The 21662-nt window shown below is 50.8% G+C and overlaps 1 protein-coding gene across 1 annotated transcript in view; it reads left to right on the plus strand.

The window, feature by feature from the left end:
• Nucleotides 1-374: 374 nt before the first annotated feature.
• The window catches only part of ERO1A (endoplasmic reticulum oxidoreductase 1 alpha), a 61143-nt gene continuing 39855 nt past the window's right edge, over nt 375-21662 (plus strand). Inside the window, 4 exon segments of the mRNA XM_060262569.1 lie at nt 375-660; nt 12377-12496; nt 14743-14826; nt 19510-19548. Of these exon segments, the coding sequence (XP_060118552.1) occupies nt 550-660; nt 12377-12496; nt 14743-14826; nt 19510-19548 (354 nt within the window). The 5' untranslated portion in view covers nt 375-549.

Genomic DNA, 21662 nt, shown 5'->3' on the forward strand with positions numbered 1-21662 from the left:
GTTGCCCCCCCTCCTCCGGGTTACAGCTGCTGTGTGCTGGTCTGGGCTGTGTAGCTATACCAACCTCCCGGTGGTGGCTGGAGATCTCCCGGCGACAGAAAGCTCTTCCCCCGGAGGCCACGCCAGCTTTGGAGGAGAGGTCCTCCTCGCCCCTGCTGAGCCCCCTTCCCTTCCCCAAATCCCACCTTCTGCTTCCACCACCCCTCATCTCCAGGAAGGAACTCCGGCAGCCGGAGCTTGGAGGCCTGCGGGGCACTCTGCGCAAGCCCGGAGACCCTCCCGCTGCTGCTGCTGCTGCTGCTGCACGGTGCACCTTGCTGCAAGCCTCGGAGCGGCCGGTGACTCAGCCCGCCTCTTCCTTCCTGCCTTCCTCCTCCCCGAAGGCCGGGAAAAACCAGGCGTCGCCTGCGGGCTGCGCTGCACGTCCGCCCCGCCAGGGAAAGAAGGAAGGAAGGAAGGAGGGAGGCGGGCCCTGCCGGCCCCCGCGGCTGCTGCCTGCCGCCTCCTCCGGAGAAGAAGGACTCGCCTCTCGCCCGGGCCGGCCGCGCCATGCCTCGCCCGCCGATGCTGCTTCTCCTCCTCCTCCTCCTCTTCCTCCCTGCCGCCCAGCAGCAGCCCGCGCCAGACGCCGCCTCCGCCGAGCGCCGCTGCTTCTGCCAGGTGAGCGCGCGCCATCCCGGGCAAGGCCCTGGGAGGAAAGGCGGCTTCTGGAGAGCACGTGGTGGCGAGGGGGTTGCCAGTCCCCAGGTGGGGCCAGGGGATCTCCCGGTTTGGAGGCCCCCCTCCCCCGGCTTCAGGGGCATCGGAAAGGAGGGTTGCCAATCCCCAGGTGGGGCCAGGGGATCTCCCGGTTTGGAGGCCCCCCTCCCCCGGCTTCAGGGGCATCGGAAAGGAGGGTTGCCAGTCCCCAGGTGGGGCCAGGGGATCTCCCGGTTTGGAGGCCCCCCTCCCCCGGCTTCAGGGGCATCGGAAAGGAGGGTTGCCAATCCCCGGGTGAGGGCAGGGGATCTCCCGGTTTGGAGGCCCCCGACTTCAGGAGCATCAGAAAGGAGGGTTGCCAATCCCCAGGTGGGGCCAGGGGATCTCCCAGTTTGGAGGCCCCCCTCCCCCGGCTTCAGGGGCATCGGAAAGGAGGGTTGCCAATCCCCGGGTGAGGGCAGGGGATCTCCCGGTTTGGAGGCCCCCGACTTCAGGAGCATCGGAAAGGAGGGTTGCCAATCCCCAGGTGGGGCCAGGGGATCTCCCGGTTTGGAGGCCCCCCTCCCCCAGCTTCAGGGGCATCAGAAAGGAGGGTTGCCAATCCCCAGGTGGGGCCAGGGGATCTCCCGGTTTGGAGGCCCCCGACTTCAGGAGCATCAGAAAGGAGGGTTGCCAATCCCCAGGTGGGGCCAGGGGATCTCCCGGTTTGGAGGCCCCCCTCCCCCGGCTTCTAGGGCATCGGAAAGGAGGGTTGCCAATCCCCAGGTGGGGCCAGGGGATCTCCCGGTTTGGAGGCCCCCGACTTCAGGAGCATCAGAAAGGAGGGTTGCCAATCCCCAGGTGGGGCCAGGGGATCTCCCGGTTTGGAGGCCCCCCTCCCCCGGCTTCTAGGGCATCGGAAAGGAGGGTTGCCAATCCCCAGGTGGGGCCAGGGGATCTCCCGGTTTGGAGGCCCCCGACTTCAGGAGCATCAGAAAGGAGGGTTGCCAATCCCCAGGTGGGGCCAGGGGATCTCCCGGTTTGGAGGCCCCCCTCCCCCGGCTTCTAGGGCATCGGAAAGGAGGGTTGCCAATCCCCAGGTGGGGCCAGGTGATCCCCAGGTTTGGAGGCCCCACTCGTTGGTCTTAAAGTGATTTGTATCTCTCCCATGGGATCCAGGGAGCTGGGCAGAGGAAGCTCTGGCTCTTTCCTTCCTTCCCCAGGGGACCAGGAGCGAGAGGAGCCTCAGCCAATAGAAGGAAGAGAGGCTTGGCTCAGTAGCTCTGCTGTGCAATTCAGAGGGCCTGGCAAAGCAAGCTCTCCCTCCACCCTACCTCCCTAAGGGAGGAGCCTCAGCCAACGGAGAAAATAGAGTCTTTGCAAGCCTGTAAAAGCAAGCTGTTATGCAGAAGGAAGCAAAAGAGAAGGAAGCAGATGACAGCCAGCTATTTGGGAGCCTGATTCGGCCCCCAGGCCGCATGTTCGACACCCCTGCCGCAGGGTATAATGGGGATTTGATCTGCAGGCATCTGGGGCTCTGGGGGGCCGTGTTTTGAGGTAGAGGCACCAAATTTCCAGCATAGCATCCAGTGCCTCTCTTCAAAACACTCTCCAAGTTTCAAAAGGATTGGACCCCCTGGTCTCCAAAGAAGGTGCCCGTCTCCTTCATTATTTCCAATGGAGGGAAGGCATTTAAAAAGTGTATGGTCCCTTTAAGTGCGATGGTCAGAACTCCCTTTGGAGTTCAGTCATGCTTGTTACTTGCTACAGGCTCCATCCCCAATGCCTCCTGGCTCCACCCCCAAAATCTGGCTCCACCCCAAAGTCCCCATATATTTTTTGAATTGGACTTGGTCATCCTAGTTGGGGAGAGGCTGGAGATGCGGGAGGGAGGGGCGGCGGCTATGCCGGTGACAAAATGCAGGGAGAGGGACGGGCGGAGGGTCCCACTGGGTAGCAGGGGGGCTTGAGAGGTGAGCAGGCTGTGCGTTCACACATGCAGTGCACGCGGCTCACTTCCAGGTCTCCGCTGATTTGTAGACTACGTGTGGACACCAGCGGAACCCTGCTTTTCAGAGTATTGGCGGGATAGACACGCGTTCAAGCCTTCGCACAAACGAACGTGCAACATGAATATATGCCGGCCTGGTGTAGGGATAAAATATTGGACTAGGAGCTGAGAAAGTCGGGTTCTAATCCAAACGGAAGCTGGCTGGGGGAAGCTGGGACGTCACAGGCTCTCAGCCTAACCTACCTCCCAGGGGTGTTGTGAGGATAAAAACGGAAGAGAGGAGAAAGAGGCAAGCCTCCTTAGACCCCAGCTGGTGAGAAAGTATAGTGTGAGTAAAGTATAAGTCCAGGGGTGGCCGAAGAGCCACATAGAATAAACCTGAGATATTTTTGAGAGAAGGAAGGAAAATAGATGGGGAGGGGGGGGGAAGGGAGAGGTGGAAATAAAAACAACTTTTACTTTGAATGTATTCTCCAAGCCAGATGTTTGAGAGCGGCAAGACTTCAATGTCAGATTTTTGAGAGTTGCAAGTCAAGAAGGAAGGAGGCAAACAGATGGGGGAGGGAAGGGAGAGGTGGAAAGCAAGCAACTTTAATGTATTCTCTAAGCTGCCAGCTGGCTTGGCTTGGAGGAGTGCTTTAAAGAGGCAGACGCTTTCTCCAAGCCAACCGGTTGCGTGGGGGGGGGGGGGGGCTTCAAGAGCCACGCAATATGTGTGAAAGAGCTACAGTTGGTTCCTGAGCCGCAGTTTGAGCATCCCTGGTATAGTTGCTTGTGCAACAGATTGTGCGAAGAGGCCTAATTTGAAAGGGCGGGGGGGGGGGGGCATTGGTCAGTCACTCATCTCACATTATTGCAGGAAGGCGCCTTGCTGAGATCACTAAATTTATTGAAGGCTTAGGAGTCCTAGCTTGCAAGTGGAGTGAGCGGTGGAAAACACGCCTGTTCCAGAGTAGGTACAAGATCGATTCTCAGGCCAGCGATAGCAATCCCTGGCACAGCTCTCACCTGTGCAGGTGAGCGATCCCTGGCTCAGCTCTCACCTGTGCAGCAAATTTGTTCACTGTGTAAAAATTGGCCCATTGCCTTATGTACTGTTTGTACAATCAGACGGTGTTTACATTCATGTAGCGCTATGGTACGGTTCGATTACGGCTTGTTAGCCATCGTCACGAGGGAATGTTTTGGGGCAAAGCGGCTGAATAAATAAGACTGGGAAAGCTTTAAGACGTTACTGAGCAGTTATGAATGCGAACAGCTTTCGGACAAGGCTCTGGGAGACCTGAGTTCGAATCCCTACTCCGTGCCATGGCAACTTGCTGTGGGTGACTTCGGACCGGTCACACCCCCTCAGCCTAGCCTACCTCACGGGGTTGTCGTGAGAACAAAAACGTGGAGACCGGTGTACGTCGTCTTGTTTCCCCGCTGGGGAGATAGGCCGAGCATAAATGAATCAAGGAGGGTTTTATTTAGACGGTTGATAAAAGGGAGCTGATGAAGTCACCCTTTTAAATTTCTTCTATTGGATGTAGTCCTTGTTGGGACTAAATCGTGGTCTTTCTCTTGCTTGGACTAGTGAGGATCGTTTTGAGAAAATCACAACACAATCTTCAGCGGATTTCCTCCAAAGGCAATCCAAATGAGTCCGGTGGGACCTACATCCTAGCACAGGGTGTCAAACATGGTATCAGCCCCTCGAGGGAGTCTGCTTCCTTCTCCCTCTCTCTTTCTTTCTTCTGCTTTACCAGGCTTGCTTAATCGCACAGAAGCGACGGAGCAAAGCCTCTATTTTTTCAATTGGCTGAGGGTCATCCCTTGGGGAGGAAGGGGAGGAGGGAGAGCTTGTTTTGCCAGGCTCTCACTCAATCGCACAGCAGAGGTACCGAACCAAGCCTCTCTTCCTTCTATTGGCTGAGGCTCTTCCTTTTCATCCCCCTGGGAGGGAGGGAAAGAGCCAGAGCTTCCTTTGCCCAGTTCCCTCAACCCTACAAGAAAGAAAGAAAGAAAGAAAGAGAGAGAGAGAGAAAGAAAGAAAGAAAGAAAGAAAGAAAGAAAGAAAGAAAGAAAGAAAGAAAGAAAGAAAGAAAGAAAGAAAGAAAGAAAGAAAGAAAGAAAGAAAGAAAGAAAGAAACTCGGTGTTCTTTATAAAGTCTGTATCTCATTTCTATCAGATCCAGCCCTCATAACAAATGAGTTTGACACCATTGTAGCAAGTGTGTTTGGGATGATTTCTTTATTAATTTACTTCATTTGTATCCCACCGTGCTGCCCAGACGGGGGACTCAAAAGTGGCTTACATCCGTCTCCTCTCTTCCGTTTTTATCCTTCCAACAACCCTGTGAGGTGGCTTAGTCTGAGGACGTGTGACTGGCCTGAAATCACGCAGCATAAAAGAGCGAGGATTCAAACCTGGTTCTCCTAGATCCTAGCACAACACTCTTGACTGCTCCACCACACCGGCTCTCCATTACAGCCTTAACAGCCTGATCATGATTGTAAACGTTTGCTCAGCGGTAAATCCTGTTATGGGTATTGTACTGCTGAAGAGGCGAGCTAACAGTGAGTCAAAACAGTGACTTGCCTCCAGCTCTGTATGTGGATTGTTTTCTGGTTTCTTCTTTTTTTTTTAATTGCTACTGCCATCCAACCCTTCTCCAGCCATGGCACATGGTGAGAAAATGGGTGGTGTACATAATTAATAGGCTGCCATCAGACGATTGAAATCACCAGGGCTTTTTTTCTTTTTCCTTTTTGTAGCAGGAACTCCTTTGCATATTAGGCCACACACCCCTGATGTAGTCAATCCCCCGAGAGCTTACAAGGGCTCTTAGTACAGCGCATAAGAACATAAGAGAAGCCATGTTGGATCAGGCCAATGGCCCATCCAGTCCAACGCTCTGTGCCACATAAGAACACAAGAGAAGCCATGTTGGATCAGGCCAATGGCCCATCCAGTCCAGCACTCTGTGTCACATAAGAACATAAGAGAAGCCATGTTGGATCAGGCCAGTGGCCCATCCAGCCCAACACTCTGTGTCACATAAGAACATAAGAGAAGCCATGTTGGATCAGGCCTGTGGCCCATTCAGTCCAACACTCTGTGTCACATAAGAACACAAGAGAAGCCATGTTGGATCAGGCCAATGGCCCATTCAGCCCAAAACACTCTGTGTCACGTAAGAACACAAGAGAAGCCATGTTGGATCAGGCCAATGGCCCATCCAGCCCAACACTCTGTGTCACATAAGAACATAAGAGAAGCCATGTTGGATCAGGCCTGTGGCCCATCCAGTCCAACACTCTGTGTCACATAAGAACATAAGAGAAGCCATGTTGGATCAGGCCTGTGGCCCATTCAGTCCAACACTCTGTGTCACATAAGAACACAAGAGAAGCCATGTTGGATCAGGCCAGTGGCCCATTCAGCCCAAAACACTCTGTGTCACGTAAGAACACAAGAGAAGCCATGTTGGATCAGGCCAGTGGCCCATCCAGCCCAACACTCTGTGTCACATAAGAACATAAGAGAAGCCATGTTGGATCAGGCCAGTGGCCCATCCAGTCCAACACTCTTGTCACACAGTGGCCAATATATGTTTGTGTGTACACAAATACACACACACACACACATATATATATACTGTGGCTAATAGACACTGATGGACCTCTGCTCCATATTTTTATCCAATCCCCTCTTAAAGCTGGCTATGCTTGTAGCCGCCGCCACCTCCTGTGGCAGTGAATTCCACATGTTAATCACCCTTTGGGTGAAGAAGTACTTCCTTTTATCCGTTTTAACCTGACTGCTCAGTAATTTCATTGACTGCCCACGAGTTCTTGTATTGTGGGAAAGGGAGAAAAGGACTTATTTCTCTACTTTCTCCATCCCATGCATAATCTTGTAACCTCGATCATGTCACCCTGCAGTCGACGTTTCTCCAAGCTAAAGAGCCCCAAGCGTTGGGATTTAGATATACTATTAGCAGAGTAACGTGGAGAGAACCACGAAATAACAGCCAGGCACACGGTTTAGCTTAAGAATAGAAAGTAGTTTAGTTTACTCATGAGGAAAAGGTATGACTGGGATTTCTAGAAAACAAAGAAGGATTCAATATCCTTTCTAGCTTCTAGGCTACATCTTGACTCTCTTAAGTCCTAACTTCAACTGCATGGAGATCTGAGGGCTTAACACAAAGGGCAATAAAACTGACCAAATGGTTTCCCTCAGACCACCATCCAAATATATGGATTAGCCTATTAGGGCTCTCCCTGAATGGTCACTATGCATATTGACACCTAGCCTTGGCGGGAAGTACGTGCAGACATTCTCATTGGCTCTACCTACTCACTGGCTAAACATCAGCATGCATATACAAACATTTAATTAACTCATGACAACAGGAAGTGAAATTGCATCAAAAACCCAACACCAAGCGTTTTAACCTTTCTTCATAGGGAAAGTGTTTCAAACTTTTAATCATTCTAGTTGCACTTTTCTGGACCTTTTCCAATGCTATAATATCCTTTTTGAGGTGCGGTGACCAGAATTGCACACAGTATTCCAAATGAGACCGCACCATCGATTTATACAGGGGCATTATGATACTGGCTGATTTGTTTTCAATCAGGGCCTACTGTAAACTCCAGGAGGATTGGCTACGCCAGGAGTGTGTGGCCTAATACGCAAAGGAGTTCCTGCAACAACAAAAAAGCACTACATTAGCCGATTAATTTTGCAGTTGTTCCAGCTGGTAGGAACTGAGAGCATCCTTTCTGCCTGAGGCGACTGTCTCTGGTGTGCTTCTGTGATGGGGGCGGGGTTTGAATCTGTGCTTATTAAATTGTAGTCAAATCGGCTGTTGTTTCAGCGCTGTGAGTCTTGATGTCTTGAGAAGATCCCATGTGTCTGGGGCCTCTTACACTTGGCCAGCCTGACCTACCTCGCAAGGATGTTGTAAATAAAATGGGGTGGCGCTTCTGGGCTCCATAGAGAAACAGGAAACACTACAAATGTGATTCAGATATGCATATTTATTTGATGCAAAGGCAAACAATAAACTGACTCGTCTTCTAATTTCCTGTGCTGACTTAGGAATCACCTTGTTTGGGAAGGCCGGAATGATTTACTGTCTTGTTCGGTTTCCATGCGTGGTTATTGGGATACTTCTTGGGAGGTTCACGAGTAGGACATTATGCAAGTATCCTGTCTGTCTTTATGCTCTGCACCCAAATACACCGCATTGGTCAGGCTGCACCTGGAGTCTTGTGTGCAGTTCTGGAGGCCTCACTTCAAGAATCCTAGAGTTGGAAGGGACCTCCAGGGTCATCTAGTCCAACCCCCTGCACAATGCAGGAAACTCACAAACACCTCCCCCTAAATTCACAGGATCTTCACTGCTGTCAGATGGCCATCTAGCCTCTGTTGAAAAACCTCCAAGAAGGAGAGCCCACCACCTCCCAAGGAAGCCTGTTCCACTGGGGAACCGCTCTTAACGGTCAGGAAGTTCTTCCTAATGTTGAGCCGGAAACTCGTTTGATGTAATTTCAACCCACTGGTTCTGGTCCTACCTTCTGGAGCCACAGAAAACAATTCCACCCCATCCTCTATAGCAGGGGTGGCCAACGGTAGCTCTCCAGATGTTTTTTGCATACAACTCCCATCAACCCCAGCCATTGGCCATGCTGGCTTGGGCTGATGGGAGTTGTAGGCAAAAAACATCTACAGCCTCAGTCCCCAACCTTTTTGACACCAGGGACCGGTTTTGTGGAAAATAATTTTTCCATGGACCCCGGGGGGGGGGGTGGCTGCAGCGGGGAGTGGCGCTGATGGTTTCGGGATGATACAATTGTGCACTTTCTTTTGGTGTGGTGGTTAAGTGTGCAGACTCTTATCTGGGAGAACCGGGTTTGATTCCCCGCTCCTCCACTTGCAGCTGCTGGAATGGCCTTGGGTCAGCCATAGCTCTAGCAGAGTTGTCCTTGAACAAGCAGCTTCTGGGGAGAGCCCTCTCAGCCCCACCCACCTCACAGGGTGTCTGTTGTGGGGGAAGAAGATAAAGGAGATTGTGAGCCACTCTGAGATTTGGGGTGGAGGGCAGGATATAAATCCAACGTCGTCTTCTTCTTAGTATAATATATAATGAAATAATTATACAACTCACCGCCCGGTTGCTAACAGGCCACGGACTGGTGCTGGCCACGGCCCGGGGATTGGAGACCTCTGCTCTAGGCCAGGGGTTTCAAACATGCGGATCAGAGCAGAGGAGAATTGCTCAGGGGCATACAATCGACACCTATAATTAGATAAGAATGTCCGCATTTGGCCCTGGGGGGAGGTCCACTATTCTGAGCCAAAGAAGTCAATGCACGAGTTCCAGATCTGCTCTTCTCCACCGAAGACTCCAGAGGCAGCCTTGAGAGTCAGTTTGGTGTAGTGGTTAAGTACGTGGACTCTAATCCGGCGAGCTGGGTTTGATTCCCCCACTCCTCCACATGCAGTCACAGCTCTCTCAGGCTATTCTCTCAAGAGCCGTTCTCTCAGAGCTCTCTCAGCCGCACCTACCTCACAGGGTGCCTGTTGTGGGGAGGGAAGGGAACTGCATGCTGCTTTGAGACTTTGAGTGAAGGGCAGGGTATAAATCTAATCTCTTCTGTCTCGCGTCACTGATGGGAATGTAAATGCTACAAGTGACTGGCTACAAGTGACTGGCAGTCTCAGCAGGCAAATCAGGACCCGCGTTTGCATTTTTTTGTTGCCTGGCAACTTCCTTCTGCCTACGTGTCTGTGGCCCAGGCACCCAGTCATTTCTTGCTTGCCGGAAAAAGAAACGGTTGCAAAATTCTGTTTTTTTGAAACTCTGCCTTGAGATCAGGGTGAGCGATTAGATTCGGCGGGGCAGCTGGTCAAATAGTGGTCAAATAGAGGTCAAATAGTGGTCGGGGAGGGACGGTGGCTCAGTGGCTGAGCATCTGGTTGGGAAGCAGAAGGTCCCAGGTTCAATCCCCGGCATCTCCAAAAAGGGGTCCAGGCAAATAGGTGTGAAAAACCTCAGCTTGAGACCCTGGAGAGCCGCTGCCAGTCTGAGAAGACAATACTGACTTTGATGGACCGAGGGTCTGATTCAGTAGAAGGCAGCTTCATATGTTCATATGTTCAAATACTTTGGAAGCACCACCCTTTCTTAGAACAAGAAGACAAAAAAAAAAACTCCTTGCAGGATCAACAAGTTTGATATACTCGATTCGAATTCCATAACCAAAGGAGTATGAAGCAATGGAACTGACTTTTAAAAAGTGTCGTGCATTGCAGTGACGTTTCAAAACACAAAGTGAGCTTTTTATAAATATGAACGATTCTTCTCTTTGCCTTTTTAAACCTGGCACACCCGGGGTTATTCTACATTTTCAGTTTTTCTTAAGAAGAAGAATTGCAGATTTATGCCCCACCCTTCTCTCTGAATCAGAGACTCAGAGCGGCTTACAATCTCCATTATCTTCTGCCCCCACAACAGACAGCCTGTGAAGTGGGTGGGGCTGAGAGGGCTCTCACAGTAGCTGCCCTTTCAAGGAAAGTCTCAGAGCGGCTCACAATCTCCTTTCCCTTCCTCCCCCACAACGGACACCCTGTGAGGTGGGTGGGGCTAGAGAGGGCTCTCCCAGCAGCTGCCCTTTCAAGGACAGAGTCTCAGAGCGGCCTACAATCTTCTTTCCCTTCCTCCCCCACAACGGACACCCTGTGAGGTGGGTGGGGGTGAGAGGGCTCTCCCAGCAGCTGCCCTTCCAAGGACAGAGTCTCAGAGCGGCTCACAACCTCCTTTCCCTTCCTCCCCCACAACAGACACCCTGTGAGGTGGGTGGGGCTGAGAGGGCTCTCCCAGCAGCTGCCCTTCCAGGACAGTGTCTCAGAGCAGCCTGCAATCTCCTTTCCCTTCCTCCCCCACAACAGACACCCTGTGAGGTGGGTGGGGCTGGAGAGGGCTCTCACAGCAGCTGCCCTTTCATGGACAGAGTCTCAGAGCGGCTCACAACCTCCTTTCCCTTCCTCCCCCACAACAGACATCCTGTGAGGTGGGTGGGGCTGGAGAGGGCTCTCACAGCAGCTGCCCTTTCAAGGACAGAGTCTCAGAGCGGCCTACAATCTCCTTTCCCTTCCGCCCCCACAACGGACACCCTGTGAGGTGGGTGGGGCTGAGAGGGCTCTCACAGCAGCTGCCCTTTCAAGGACAGAGTCTCAGAGCGGCTCACAATCTCCTTTCCCTTCCTCCCCCACAACAGGCACCCTGTGAGGTGGGTGGGGCTGGAGAGGGCTCTCCCAGCAGCTGCCCTTTCAAGGTGAACCTCTGCCAGAGCTCTGGCTGACCCAAGGCCATTCCAGCAGGTGCAAGTGGAGGAGTGGGGAATCAAACCCGGTTCTCCCAGATAAGAGTCCTCACACTTAACCATTACACCCAACTGGCTGTTAACCACTACACCCAACTTAAAAGAATGAAGTGGAAATAGGAAAAATGCATTTGGCTGGCTTGTGCCCAAGTGTTCTCTGAACAAAAAAGGGGAGGGTGACACGATTCTTGCTGATTCTCTTCTTCCCTCTGCAGGTAGAGCGACGCTGTGTGCAGGCCTCCAGAAGCTCTGTGTGTGTTGGGGGGGGTGGGTAGAAACCCTTTCTGTTGACAGAAATATTCCATGCTGTGTTCCTCCCCATGCAAATCTAGGTCCCTGATCACCCCGCTGTATGGTGCTTAACTGATGAGGAAACGTAGCCGGAATCAAATATCTGAAATTAAATGGCCTAGATTGATTTCATCAACAGGGCCTGTGTATGCCATGGTACCAGCCAACACCTTTCCTGGGGGCCACCAAATGTTTTTAGAAAGTGGGTGGAGCCAGGTGGGGTTTTTTGCCCAGCAAGACTTCTGATTGGCCACTGGAGTTGAGATTTTTAAAAACCTTGCAGCTGCCACCACAGCACCAGGATCTTCACTGTGTAAGTGAAGCTGTGGCAGCCATTTTATGACTGGCTCCGCCTCCTGCGGCAGCCATTTTGTAGCTGCGCCCTCTGTGCTGAACCAGAATTCCAGAGGTGCCCACAGGCTCAAAAAAGGTTGGGGGGGGGGAACCCCTGACCTAGATTTATATCCATATCTGCTTCCAGACTGGTTACCAGGTGACTCCATTGTGGAATAAAAACTGGCTTCGGAGCACAACATGCCATTTCCCCCTTTTTGGATTAAGGACTGTTGCTGAAATGATGGATGTGGAGCGCTTTGAACTCTTCCAAAACAGAGGAAAGGAAAGGTCCCCTGTGCAAGCACCAGTCGTTTCCGACTCTGGGGTGACGTTGCTTTCACAACGTTTTCACGGCAGACTTTTTACGGGGTGGTTTGCCCTTGCCTTCCCCAGTCCTCTACGCTTCCGCCCCCCCCCCCCGCAAGCTGGGGACTCCTTTGACTGACCTCGGAAGGATGGAAGGCTGAGTCAACCTCGAGCCGGCTACCTGAAAACCCAGCTTCCGCCAGGGATCGAACTCAGGTTGTGAGCAGAGCTTAGGACTGCAGTACTGCAGCTTTAACACTCTGTGCCACGGGGCTCTTTCCGAAACAGAACAGCCATGCTAATTATTGTTGTGGCTAGACATTCCCTAATTGGTGTGTTTGCTTCTGAATTCTAATTGCGTCTTCTTTCCCCCAGGTCACTGGTTATTTGGATGACTGTACCTGCGACGTGGAGACGCTAGACGCCTTCAACAACTACAAGGTTTTCCCGCGGCTGCAAACCCTTCTCGAAAGTGATTACTTCAGATATTACAAGGTAATTTTCATGCAGGCAATTTGTCCTTCAGACTTTTGTTTCTACAAGCAAGTGGCTTTTATAACGGATTATTTTTTTATTGGCTAAGTTTGTATCCTGTCTTTCTTCCTAGCGGGAACCACAAGCTGCCAACATCCCCTCTGTTTAATCCTCACAACCACCTCGAGTCTTGTGTTCAGTTTTGGGCACCACATTTTAAGAAGGATATAGACAAGCTGGAGCGGGTCCAGAGGAGGGTGACGAAGACGGTGAGGGGTCTGGAGACCAAGTCCTATGAGGAAAGGTCGAAGGAACTGGGGATGTTTAGCCTGGAGAGGAGGTGGCTGAGAGGTGATAGGATCCCCAGCTTCAAGTACTTGAAGGGCTGTCCTAGAGAGGATGGTGTGGAATTGTTTTCTGTGGAGGTAGGACCAGAACCAACAGGTTGAAATTAAATCAAAAGGGTTTCCAGCTCAACATTACAAAGAACTTCTTGACCATTAGAGCGATTCCTCAGTGGAACAGGCTTCCTCGGGAGGTGGTGGGCTCTCCTTCCTGGGAGGTTTTTCAACAGAGGCAAGATGGCCCTTTGACAGCAATGAAGATCCTGTGAATTTAGGGGGAGGTGTTTGTGAGTTTCCTGCATTGTGCAGGGGGTTGGACTAGATGACCCTGGAGGTCCCTTCCAACTATTCTGTGATTCTTCGGGAGGTGGTGGACTCTTCTTCCTTGGAGGTTTTTCAACAGAGGCTAGATGGCCATCTGACAGCAATGAAGATCCTGTGAATTTAGGGGGAGGTGTTTGTGAGTTTAGAGTGGTTCTTCAGTGGAACAGGCTTCCTCCTGGGGAGGTGGTGAGCTCTCCTTCCTTGGAGGTTTTTAAACAGGCTAGATGGACGTCTGACAGCAATGAAGATCCTGTGAATTTAGGGGGAGGTATTTGTGAGTTTAGAGGGGTTCTTCAGTGGAACAGGCTTCCTCCTGGGGAGGTGGTGGGCTCTCCTTCCTTGGAGGTTTTTCAACAGAGGCTAGATGGCCATCTGACAGCAATGAAGATCCTGTGAATTTAGGGGGAGGTGTTTGTGAGTTTAGAGTGGTTCTTCAGCGGAACAGGCTTCCTCCTGGGGAGGTGGTGGGCTCTCCTTCCTTGGAGGTTTTTAAACAGGCTAGATGGACGTCTGACAGCAATGAAGATCCTGTGAATTTAGGGGGAGGTGTTTGTGAGTTTCCTGCATTGTGCAGGGGGTTGGACTAGATGACCCTGGAGGTCCCTTCCAACTATTCTGTGATTCTTCGGGAGGTGGTGGACTCTTCTTCCTTGGAGGTTTTTCAACAGAGGCTAGATGGCCATCTGACAGCAATGAAGATCCTGTGAATTTAGGGGGAGGTGTTTGTGAGTTTAGAGTGGTTCTTCAGTGGAACAGGCTTCCTCCTGGGGAGGTGGTGGGCTCTCCTTCCTTGGAGGTTTTTAAACAGGCTAGATGGACGTCTGACAGCAATGAAGATCCTGTGAATTTAGGGGGAGGTGTTTGTGAGTTTCCTGCATTGTGCAGGGGGTTGGACTAGATGACCCTGGAGGTCCCTTCCAACTCTATGATTGTGAGGTAGGCTAGAGTGACAATCAGGGAGTGGCTCAAGATCCTCTCGTGGGCAATTTTGAAGCTGGACCCCCCAGACACTCTAACCCAAAGGTGTCAAATGCAGCTTGGGGGTCAAATCAGGCCCCAGGAGGGCTCCTCTCAGGCTTCCAAGCAACTGCCTGTCATCTGCTTCCTTCTCCCTCTCTCTTGTGTTCTTTTGTCTCACAGCTTGCTTTCCCAGGCTTGCTCAATCGCACAGGAGCCTACAGAGCAAGGCCTCTGTTTTCTCTATTGGCAGAGGCTTTGGGGAGGAAAGGAGGGGAAGGCTCTCTTAATCGCACAGCAGAACTACTGAGCCAATCCTCTTTTCCTTCTATTGGCTGGGCTCCTCCCCTTTCTGGTCCCCCGGAGAAGGAAGGAAAGAGCCAGAGCTTCCTTTGCCCAGTTCCCTGGATCCCATGAGAGAAATACAAAGAAAACGCCTTTCAGACCAACAAGTGCTAACGTTTTAAGCCTGTTTTATTTTAAGTTTAAAAAAAAAAAAGTATTTGTGTTTGTCTGTGTCTTCTATAAAGCTGATATTTTTGCTATCTGGCATTACATTTTAAGACACACGTTGCATTTTCTTTTGGTCTGAAACCAATAATAACAGTTAAAAAACCCTTTTCCCCTGCTGTTTGTTTCCAGGTTAACCTAAAGAAGACATGCCCCTTTTGGAATGTCATCAGTCACTGCGGAATTAGAGATTGTGCGGTGGAGCCCTGCCAGTCTGTAAGTGTGGGGGGGAATTCTCTGACACATCCCCCCTCCCACCCAGTTCCAACTTTCATTGCTGGGTGCTGAGAAAAGTAGGTGATTCTTTGCGTGTGTGTGTGGGGAAGGGCTGGATTCTCAGAGGGCTCTTTTGTCCCTCTGGGATCGCTTTACTTATATCGGTCCCAGTGGTTTTGTTGGGCATTGGGCTTGAATGTTGAGAACGTGGTGGAGACCGTGACCTTGTCCACATTCTTGCTTTCCTGGCTTGTAAGTTCCTGTTTGGTGTAGTGGTTAAGTCTGCGGACTCTTTATCTGGGAGAACCAGGTTTGATTCCCCACTCCTCCACTTGCAGCTGCTGGAATGGCCTTGGGTCAGCCACAGCTCTGGAAGAGGTTGTCCTTGAAAGGCCAGCTGCTGTGAGAGCCCTCTTGGCCCCACCCACCTCACAGGGTGTCTGTTGTGGGGGAGGAAGGTAAAGGAGATTGTGAGCTGCTCTGAGACTCTGTCCTTGAAAGGCCAGCTGCTGGGAGAGCCCTCTCCAGCCCCACCCACCTCACAGGGTGTCTGTTGTGGGGGAGGAAGGTAAAGGAGATTGTGAGCTGCTCTGAGACTCTGTCCTTGAAAGGTCAGCTTCTGTCAGAGCTCTCTCAGCCCCACCCATCTCACAGGGTGTCTGTTGTGGGGGAGGAAGGGAAAGGAGATTGTAGGCCGCTCTGAGACTCTGTCCTTGAAAGGGCAGCTTCTGGGAGAGCCCTCTCAGCCCCACCCACCTCACAGGGTGTCTGTTGTGGGGGAAGAAGATAAAGGAGATTGTAAGCCGCTCTGAGACACTGATTCAGAGAGAAGGGTAGGGTATAAATCTACAGTCTTCTTCTTCTTTTTGAGGGGAAAGCTGTTACTGTTCCACATATGGTTTGCCCCCTCCAGTGGATGATTCCATATTACACCTGTTTATGTCTAGCATATCTCCCTGCAGTTTTTTATGCCAGACATAAACTGGTGTAATATCGAAATAACCACTAGAGACAGCAAAACAAGCACAGAACAGACACCCCCCACCCTCCCATAAGAGCATAAGAGAAGCCATGTTGGATCAGGCTAATGGCCCATCCAGTCCAACACTCTGTGTCACATAAGAACATAAGAGAAGCCATGTTGGATCTGGCCAATGGCCCATCCAGTCCAACACTCTGTGTCATATAAGAACATAAGAGAAGCCATGTTGGATCAGGCCAATGGCCCATCCAGTCCAACACTCTGTGTCACATAAAAACATAAGAGAAGCCATGTTGGATCAGGCCAGTGGCCCCTCCAGTCCAACACTCTGTGCCACATAAGAACATAAGAGAAGCCATGTTGGATCAGGCCAATGGCCCATCCAGTCCAACAATCTGTGTCACTTAAGAACATAAGAGAAGCCATGTTGGATCAGGCTAATGGCCCATCCAGTCCAACACTCTGTGTCACATAAGAACATAAGAGAAGCCATGTTGGATCAGGCCAATGACCCCTCCAGTCCAACACTCTGTGTCACTTAAGAACATAAGAGAAGCCATGTTGGATCAGGCCAATGGCCCATCCAGTCCAACACTCTGTGTCACTTAAGAACAGAAGAGAAGCCATGTTGGATCAGGCCAATGGCCCATCCAGTCCAACACTCTGTGTCACATAAGAACATAAGAGAAGCCATGTTGGATCAGGCCAATGGCCCCTCCAGTCCAACACTCTGTGTCACATAAGAACATAAGAGAAGCCATGTTGGATCAGGCCAATGGCCCCTCCAGTCCAACACTCTGTGTCACATAAGAACATAAGAGAAGCCCTGTTGGATCAGGCCAATGGCCCATCCAGTCCAACACTCTGTGTCACATAAGAACATAAGAGAAGCCCTGTTGGATCAGGCCAATGGCCCATCCAATCCAACACTCTGTGTCACAGAGGTACACAAGAGAAGTCATGTTGGATCAGGCCAATGGCCCATCCAGTCCAACACTCTGTGTCACATAAGAACATAAGAGAAGCCATGTTGGGTCAGGCCAATGGCCCATCCAGTCCAACACACTGTGTCACACATAAGAACATAAGAGAAGCCCTGTTGGATCAGGCCAATGGCCCATCCAGTCCAACACTCTGTGTCACTTAAGAACATAAGAGAAGCCATGTTGGATCAGGCCAATGGCCCATCCAGTCCAACACTCTGTGTCACATAAGAACATAAGAGAAGCCATGTTGGGTCAGGCCAATGGCCCATCCAGTCCAACACTCTGTGTCACACATAAGAACATAAGAGAAGCCCTGTTGGATCAGGCCAATGGCCCATCCAGTCCAACACTCTGTGTCACACATAAGAACATAAGAGAAGCCCTGTTGGATCAGGCCAATGGCCCATCCAGTCCAACACTGTGTCACATAAGAACATAAGATAAGCCCTGTTGGATCAGGCCAATGGCCCATCCAGTCCAACATTCTGTGTCACATAAGAACATAAGAGAAGCCATGTGGGATCAGGCCAATGGCCCATCCACTCCAACACTCTGTGTCACAGAGGTACACAAGAGAAGCCATGTTGGATCAGGCCAATGGCCCATCCAGTCCAACACTCTGGGTCACAGAGGTACACAAGAGAAGCCATGTTGGGTCAGGCCAATGGCCCATCCAGTCCAACACTCTGTGTCACAGAGGTACACAAGAGAAGCCATGTTGGATCAGGCCAATGGCCCATCCAGTCCAACACTCTGTGTCACATAAGAACATAAGAGAAGCCATGTTGGGTCAGGCCAATGGCCCATCCAGTCCAACACTCTGTGTCACATAAGAACATAAGAGAAGCCATGTTGGATCAGGCCAATGGCCCATCCAGTCCAACACTCTGTCACACAGTTGCCAAAAAAACCCACGTGCCAACAGGAGGTCCAACAGCAGGCCCAAAAGGAGCTTACAAGCACAGAAAATGTGAATGCAGAAACATCCTATGTCTCTTTATGTCTAAAAACAAGTAATATGAAACTTAGGTCTGGGGCTAGCACCTTTTCCTCCTCCTCGGATTCTGTGGGTTAAGGAGCTTCCCCACGTGTTTTCAGATCTATCTGTTTCCATGACAACGCGCCTTTGCAGAACAGGTTTCTGCAAGTCTATAATTAGCTTTCTGTAACATTTGGAAATCAGTCTTTTAGGAGAGGGGGTGGGATTGTAGCCCATTGATATTGTGACTTCAGGAGAGCTGGTTGGCGACTAATTTTTACAGGGGCCGGGGTTTTGAACCCTGTGAAGTTGAAATGCTATTACCATTGGGCCCCGCCCACTCCAGGTGGGCAAAGGGCTCTTTAACCCCTTCCTTCCCAGGGAGCTGCAGTGGAGACTGTGGTATTCCTTGCTTAAAATTCTTTGCCTGGGACTTTTTGAAAGAAGGAACAGTGGCACATGATTAGGGAGGATTTATATCCCGCACTTCGCTCTCAATCTTAGTCTCAGAGCAGCTCACCATCTCCTTCATCTTCCTCCCCCACAACAGACACCCTGTGAGCAGTGTTCCCTCGAAGCTGAGTTAGCGTGAGCTAGCTCACAGATTTTTAGCCTCCAGCTCACACATTTTGTGTCTTTGCTCAGGAAGGATGACCCCAGAGCATAATGACTGATGCAGTAGCTCACACCTTTAATGCCAGTAGCTCACAATTTTAATACTAGTAGCTCAGAAAGTAGACTTTTTGCTCACAAGACACTGCAGCTTAGAGGGAACGTTGCCTGTGGGGTAGGTGGGGCTGAGAGAGCTCTGACAGAAGCTGCCCTTTCAAGGGCAGCTCTGAGAGAGCTATGACTGACCCAAGGCCATTCCAGCAGCTGCAAGTGGAGGAGTGGGGAATTAAACCCGGCTCTCCCAGAGAAGAGTCCGCACACTTAACCTCCAAGAGCTTACAGTCCTCTTGGTAAAAAAAAAAAGGTCAAGGTAGTCCCCTGTGCAAGCACCAGTCGTTTCCGACTCTGGGGTGACGTTGCTTTCACTATGTTTTCACAGCAGACTTTTTACAGGGTGGTTTGCCCTTGCCTTCCCCAGTCGTCTACGCTTCCCCCCCCCCCCCCAGCAAGCTGGGGACTCATTTTACTGACCTCGGAAGGATGGAAGGCTGAGTCGACCTCGAGCCGGCTACCTGAACCAGCTTCCACTGGGATCGGTCGTGAGCAGAGTGTTCCGACTGCAGTACTGCAGCTTTGCCACTCTGCGCCACGGGGCTCTTGGAGGATTGGTTACATCAGGGATGTGTGGCCTAATATGCAAAGGAGCTCCTGCTGGAATTCCACCCCTGACCATTATGCCAAACTGGCTCTCTGGGAGTTAGCTCGGGTCAAATGGGGGGGGGGGGGAACCAAGTGGAGTTGGTGGATCACCAGGTGCCACTCAGAATTCGATCTAGCGTGGTCAGAAGAGCTGGACATCCCAGTGTGAAATCTGCCCCTTTTGTAACTTTCACCTGGCCTCGCTGCCTAGTGGTTAATGCAGAGGCAAAGCAGATGTGTGGGTGATACTTTGCACAGCGACTGAGCCTATTCGGGGGCGTAGGGGGAGTGAAAGACCCACCGACCCCTCCGCTTCAGGCTCAAACGGACCCCGCCCCCCATCTCCTGCAGAATCAGAAAGACTCTTTTGTTGGGAAATGTCACTGCAATGAATCAAGCTTGAATGGGCCGTCTCTTGTTTACAGAACCAGATCCCTGATGGAATCCGGTCAGCAAGTTACAAGGTAAGCAACAGCCGGCAGTGCGGGGTCAAAACCAACCGGGTGTAACCACAGTCCAGACCGCAGCCTGGATCTGACGGAATCAGGAAAAGTGCAACATGCAAAGAGTGTCACGGCAGAAAGGGACAAGGAAACAAAAAGGAAAAAAACCCCTCGTGAAACCAGCTTCTATATCGAATTACATAAACGAGAAAAACCATTCATATATAAATAATTGTATTTAACCCACATATATTGCTTTCATCAAAACAGGGAATTGAAAACAAATCAGCCAGTATCATAATGCCCCTGTATAAATCGATGGTGCGGTCTCATTTGGAGTACTGTGTGCAGTTCTGGTCGCCGCACCTCGAAAAGGATATTATAGCATTGGAGAAAGTCCAGAGAAGGGCAACTAGAATGATTAAAGGGCTGGAGCACTTTCCCTATGAAGAAAGGTTGAAACGCTTGGGGCTCTTTAGCTTGGAGAAACGTCGACTGCGGGGTGACATGATAGAGGTTTACAAGATAATGCATGGGATGGAGAAAGTAGAGAAAGAAGTACTTTTCTCCCTTTCTCACAATACGAGAACTCGTGGGCATTCGATGAAATTGCTGAGCAGACAGGTTAAAACGGATAAAAGGAAGTACTTCTTCACCCAAAGGGTGATTAACATGTGGAATTCACTGCCACAGGAGGTGGTGGCGGCCACAAGCATGGCCACCTTCAAGAGGGGTTTAGATAAAAATATGGAGCAGAGGTCCATCAGTGGCTATTAGCCACAGTGTGTATATGTGTGTGTGTGTATATATATATATATATATATATATATATTTGGCCGCTGTGTGACACAGAATGTTGGACTGGATGGGCCATTGGCCTGATCCAACATGGCTTCTCTTGTGTTCTTATGTGACACAGAATGTTGGACTGGATGGGCCATTGGCCTGATCCAACATGGCTTCTCTTGTGTTCTTATGTGACACAGAATGTTGGGCTGGATGGGCCATTGGCCTGATCTAACATGGCTTCTCTTATGTTCTTATGTTAACCATAATACTCAGTCCTTAGAACAAAAGGAAGCGTTTACACCAAGAGTTTGTGACACAGAATGTTGGACTGGATGGGCCATTGGCCTGATCCAACATGGCTTCTCTTGTGTTCTTATGTGACACAGAATGTTGGGCTGGATGGGCCATTGGCCTGATCTAACATGGCTTCTCTTATGTTCTTATGTTAACCATAATACTCAGTCCTTAGAACAAAAGGAAGCGTTTACACCAAGAGTTCTTTTCCTTGATATAGTAAAATTGTCCAGCTTTTCCATGTAATCCTGGTGTGAACTTCCAAATGATGAATGTCTCTCATATATGAACATATGAAGCTGCCTTCTACTGAATCAGACCCTTGGTCCATCAAAGTCAGTATTGTCTTCTCAGACTGGCAGCGGCTCTCCAGGGTCTCAAGCTGAGGTTTTTCACACCTATTTGCCTGGACCCCTTTTTGGAGATGCCGGGGATTGAACCTGGGACCTTCGGCTTCCCAAGCAGATGCTCTACCACTGAGCCACCGTCCCTCCCCTTAATGGATGCAGCCAAATAATTCAATTTTCAAAGAGGAAAGGGACAAGGTTGTACTAATACCCTTGTTTCGCAAAAAGCTTTTTCAAGCTATAAAAGACCTCTTAGCAGAGAACTTCTTCAAGCTGCAATACACCTCTTGGTGGAGAGCATATTCAAGCTGCAGTAGACATCTTAGCAGAGAGCTTCTTCAAACTGCAATAAACCTCTTCGCAAATTCTTAAAGCAAAGGCAATCATAGCCCAAATGTTTTCTAACTGAACACCCCGGGCCGGATTCAGGCCAACAGACGCCCTCGGCGCAGCCCAAGAACAGAGCCCCTCGGCCCTCCCGTTCCTTAGCTGACAGCACTGAGACCCAATACGTAGAGCCCTGACGTGGATAGCCCAGGCAAGCCCAATCTCAAGCAAGGTAAGCCCTGGCTAGTATATGGAAGGGCAACGTCCAGGGCAAACCGCCTCTGAACATTCCTTTGTCTTCAAGCCCCACTGGGGTTCACTAGAAATCAGTTTGACTTGATAGCGAGAGAGAGAGAGAGACTCATTACGAGCTGAAGG

This window comes from Heteronotia binoei, chromosome 21, assembly GCF_032191835.1.
Source record: "Heteronotia binoei isolate CCM8104 ecotype False Entrance Well chromosome 21, APGP_CSIRO_Hbin_v1, whole genome shotgun sequence".
Classification (NCBI taxonomy): domain Eukaryota; kingdom Metazoa; phylum Chordata; class Lepidosauria; order Squamata; family Gekkonidae; genus Heteronotia; species Heteronotia binoei.